This window comes from Trachymyrmex septentrionalis, unplaced genomic scaffold, assembly GCF_001594115.1.
Source record: "Trachymyrmex septentrionalis isolate Tsep2-gDNA-1 unplaced genomic scaffold, Tsep1.0 scaffold126, whole genome shotgun sequence".
Lineage (NCBI taxonomy): Eukaryota > Metazoa > Arthropoda > Insecta > Hymenoptera > Formicidae > Trachymyrmex > Trachymyrmex septentrionalis.
Window position 1 is genome coordinate 534,468 of NW_017304395.1, and position 5,326 is coordinate 539,793.

At 30.2% G+C, this 5,326-nt stretch overlaps 1 protein-coding gene across 3 annotated transcripts in view; it reads right to left on the reverse strand.

The window, feature by feature from the left end:
* Window positions 1-5,326, reverse strand: part of LOC108756382 (inactive rhomboid protein 1) — a 210,125-nt gene that overhangs the window by 46,549 nt on the left and 158,250 nt on the right. For all 3 annotated transcript variants that reach the window (XM_018500139.1, XM_018500137.1, XM_018500138.1), the window contains exons 8-9: window positions 2,837-3,023; window positions 1,054-1,143 (exon numbers count right to left, since the gene is read on the reverse strand). In XM_018500139.1, coding sequence (XP_018355641.1) covers window positions 1,054-1,143; window positions 2,837-3,023 — 277 coding nt within the window. The remainder of the gene's footprint in view (window positions 1-1,053; window positions 1,144-2,836; window positions 3,024-5,326) is intronic.

Sequence of the window (5,326 nt, forward strand, 5' to 3'; positions counted from 1 at the left end):
AGAAAGAACAAACATATGATGAAACATATATTAAACTAAATAAGAAAAAATACAAAAATCGGAGGTACTTCAATTTTGCATTTGCATCCTCCCCCTTAACTGTCACGATTTAACAATATTAACATAAATATTATAAATTATTTTTATCATCGTGCTTCTCACATAACGATTAAAAAAAATTGAATATAAATATATATAAATATATATATAATTAAACAGGAATATTTATCTACTTTTTTCCATTATAAGCAATTATAATATAGCATAATATTTGTAAAATAATCGCGAGTGGTGAAACACCTGGATAATTCGAAGATGAAATTTCGTTTTAGTTTGGAAGAGGGGCGGGGGGCGCAAAGTTGGCGCGAGCGGAAATAAGCCCTTCTGGCGTAAACTGAAACCAAAGTTACGTAATGGGGCGACAGGCGTGTGGGTCGCTCCACTTTTATGACTGGAATATTACTCTACTTTGGCTAATCTAAACTTTAGGGTTAATGTAATGTAATTCAACGAAGGCGGTTTACACCTAGCCGGCTAATTTTGTCGCGCGACTGCACTCAACCCGTGATCCTAATAAATACATCCATGGACTTATGTATATTATTACCTTATATGTATAAATGTATGTATATATGTGTATATATATATATATATATATATACATATATATGTTTATTATACGTTTATTTTGTATCTTTTTATTGACAATCTTGACGTGATAAAGATAAAGTTGTACAAAGAGAAAATTATACAAGAGAACAGACTGGTCGAATTAATATTTTAGGTCCTAAATACACTATGCGTTAACTTTTCCAAGTAAACAATACTTAATTAAAAGTTTAATATAATAATGTTTAACAAATTTAAGAATTAATTAACAGATTTCTGTATTTTTTAATTAGCACAACAATTAATTGGACAAATTCACAAAGCGTTGTAATAAATAATTTAACAAATCAGGAGTTTTTATAATGTTTCGTAAAAGTAGAAAATTATTAAAGCAGATTTCGTCACTGTTAAGACTGAGAAATTGAAAATGGGACAATAACTCACCTCGACGATGTAATGAAGACCTGACAGCGTCATCCTCGCTACAGAATCTTTCCTCCGTACTGGTTGTTGCCATCGTCTGAGAGTGACACCCTAGAAATATTTAGAAATATATTTTTGTATCGCAATTTTCTGAAATCTCTAATTTTCTTGTTAGTAAATGTGTGTGTGTGTGTGCGTGTGCGTGTGCGTGTGCGTGTGTGCTGATGAAGGCCGATGGACGCTCGCCTCGATAATCTCGACCTTGACATATTTGTCAACGTCATGACCTTAAGTGACGTCCAACAGATTTTAATCGTCACTCGTTAAAAATTTATTAACAAAAAAAGTTTGAAAAATCTCTTTCTACTATATAAAACAAAAATTTTCTGCTTTAAAATATATCTTACGACTTTTCACGGGAAACGAGATCCGCTTCACCCCTTTGCCTAGAGGCGTAACGACTTTTTATGCGGGTTGATCTTGCTTCACGTAGAAAGTTGAACGCTCCTAAGCAGGGGGGGGGGGTAGTGATGGAAGGGGAATACGGACATCGAGTTGTGAGCAACATCTAAAGGACAGAAATATCTTTCTATTCTCTTCTATCCTCTTTTGGCACATGCGCAGGAAGAAGAAAAGTTACTGAGCAGAACAGACATATATATGGAAATACATCTTTTGTCTCTCAGATGTTGCTCACATCTTTCACTCACTGCTTGGATAGGTTATTCCGCTTTCATTACTGTAAGTTTTATGGGTAGAATGGACCTCGCTTCGCGTGGAAAGCCATTATCTACGCAAAAAAAGATATAGGATAGTTTCTAATATTGTGTGCATGGCAAAAATAAGATATTATTTTTTAAATTTATTTTGTTAATAATTTCTAACGAATAATGAGTGATGGTTAAAATCTATTGTAGATCATTCATGTCAGAGTCACTTTGATAATATATGTTAAAGTCAAGGTCATCGAGACGGACTTAATTCACTGGCATATTTACCTCTTTATTAAATCATTAAAGCGAATTTACGAAATAATCGTTTAATTCTTATCGGTTCTTCTAATCTGGTACAATTATAATATAATAAGTTATAATAGCTTCAAATGACAAATTATTTTCAATTACTAATATTTATTAATGATATACAATATTAATAACTTAATTAATTATTAAATTACATTTTAGTAATTTAATAAATAATTAAGTTATTAAAATTATGTTATTAAAATTAGGGGTTATTAGAATTAGATATATATAAATTTTCAAAAAAATAATTCAGAAATTATACAAAAACAAATGTTTAAAATTGAGTATTTGTGATTGCAAGGAGCATGTCACAAATATATCTAGAACCAATATGATTTTCCTTAATGAATGTTCCTCGTTTAACATTTAATTGATGATAACAAAAATGAAATGATACTCATAAATGTTGCGAACGTTAAACGGAACGCGCCCAAAGTGAATGAGTCTCACCTAATATCTATCTATAGTATAATATATATCTATTCACTTAATCGAATGAAATGACCCACTCTATAAGAGTAAACCGATTAACTCCAAATGAGTGAAAATTCACTTTGGAAATAATGATTTTGTTATTTACTTTTGTTTAAAGTGAAATTTTTACTGTTAAAAATTCAGAGGATACATCTTTATCAAATTAATTTACCTAAACGTTTTCAAATTTTGTCAATATGATTTAACCTACTGATGCAGTCAAACTCCCGGTTATTATCGATTACAATCGCTCATACTATTATAATCGCGACAGAATGTATATTCTCATGGTACAATGCACTTACTTCCGGTGTCTCGGTAGTGTCCGGTACGTCCCGAGTGATGTCCGGATCCGGCGGCCTGTGTTCCGGTACGAGTGCACCGTACTTCCTCGACGCCATACGTCGTCGTCGATCCAGCCATCTCTGCTTCTCTGAGGCTTCCGATTCCTCATCAACCCCGAAGAACTGCGCTGTTTCGCGTCTAATGTAGCTGCAAAATTTAAAAAGATATTGGTACCAATCAAATTCATGTATATGTTATTTTAAATGCAAGTTGTCAATTATGTTAACTGCCACGTTGCTCATATATAAATAATTAACATTCAATTTTATAAAAAAAAGAAGCCAAATACGTTTTTTTTTATAATTTACTTATTTGTCATAAAATATTATTTTAAATTAAAATGTTGTATATGTATAAATGACATATTTAAATAACATTATTTTAAATTAAAATGTTGTATATGTATAAATTACATATGTATATGACATAGTAATCACGGTTAAAGCAACCTTTATTTATTTATTTATTTCTATTTATTTATTAATTATAGAAACATTAATATAATCATAAAATATATGTAATTACTCGTAGAATAAATCAGAATCAAAATAGTTTGGAATAAATAATTTTAATATAACATTTTTGTATGTAATATTTTTTATTTCTACTATTTGAAATAAATTAATACCTAATATTTCTATTAAAAAAATCTTATCTGTCAGAATTGTCAAATAAATCATCTTTTATCAATTCAAGCGAATATTTTCAATGAGAAATAAATTATCTTCTATTAACTTAAGCGAATATTCCCAGAAAGAAATGATCGATAAAATGACATTTATGTCGTCTATGTTAATATTAATCAACATTTCGATCACTCATCAACCAATCAAAAATTTCACTTCTATTGAATATAATAATGCAAATACAAAATTACAAAAATTATTCACATCACTATTTTCATCTTTTACTTAATAAAAATATTAGATCGAAGAGAACTATTAAACGTATTGTATATATTCGCGAGCAATATGCGGTAACACCGCCACCAGATCGACACAGCGAAGTTTTGTTTTTCATAAATAAAAAATCATATAGAAAAAAACTAAAAAAAGCGCAGACTTTATGAGATCTTTTATCTATGTTCTAGCAAAATAATTCTTTGAAAGAATTTTCAAAATAGGGCTCCATGATGAAAGTAAATATATTTCGATTGAGATGTACGGTATGGAAATCTCATTTCCCGAAATGGAAGAACCCTATTGGCCTACAAATCGATTGCCTATAGCATCGGTTGCCTATATCACACTTGCCGATAGATCATTTGCAGATAAAAATTATTGCCTACAACTCGATTGTCTACATGCACTATTGCGCACAAATAAAAATTTTAGAGACATTATTTGTCTACATGCATTATTGTTTATAGATCGATTGTCTACATATATTATTGCCTACAGCTTGATTGTTTACATGTATTTTTGCGCACAAATAAAAACTTCAGAAACAAAGTCACATTTGCCTACTTATTAATTATGCGTACATAATGTACAAATAGATTCCAAATAAAAGCAAAAACAATTATTTAATAAAAATATCATTATATATTTGTGATAATCTTGAAATTGTTGAGAGGGTCCTCGTGAAGCACCTCACCATTTGTCCCTGAGCACGCGAAATGTCAGTTTTGATGTGATTAGAAATTTTTATAATTATGTTATTAATTTGAAAACTATTATAGCCTCAACATTTTAATATTAAAACTTCTGTCTCGAAATAATTGCAGGAATCCGCTATTAACGAGTGATAAGCAAGGTCTGGGATGCTCTATATAATGGAAACCTAAGTTAAGACATATTATTTTGTATAATTAGTATTTAAATATTATGTGGAAAAAATTAACTTTTTTCAATCATGAAAATAATTAGACATGTAGAAATCAGGCGCGATATTGATACGCAAAGAAATAATAATACAGTTAATTAAATAATATTTAATCTAAATATAAAAGTAAATAAATTATAATAATATGTTTCGGCTCAAATTCTCTGCTTTAAAACGCAAATTCTTTAAACCTCACTTCTTTCCTTGTATTATGTTCAGTTTTTCATATCATATTATTAGTATACTTCCACCCTATCTTACCTTGTGTGAAAATGGGAATGTCTATTGTCTAACACTACCGATATTTTAAGTATCAATATTTTTCAATCGATATCTGATATTTTTCATCGATATTTTCGTTTCGATAATTCCGACATATCGATACTTTTCGTACGTATCGATATGTCGAGACTTTTGATGCTATTGACTCGAATTGGTAGCCATCTTGAGAATGTCGATTTTGAGTTTCGAGGTTTGAGTTACCGAATAATGTGGAACTTTTTCGAGACGAGTCGTTGAAAACAGTGCTGCATTGTTATGCCTAATTCAGACTGGACGCAGCAAGCGTCAGTGAGGCAATTTTACAGTGGCGTAAAAAATATCATCTTGCTGATTGGTTGCTGCTC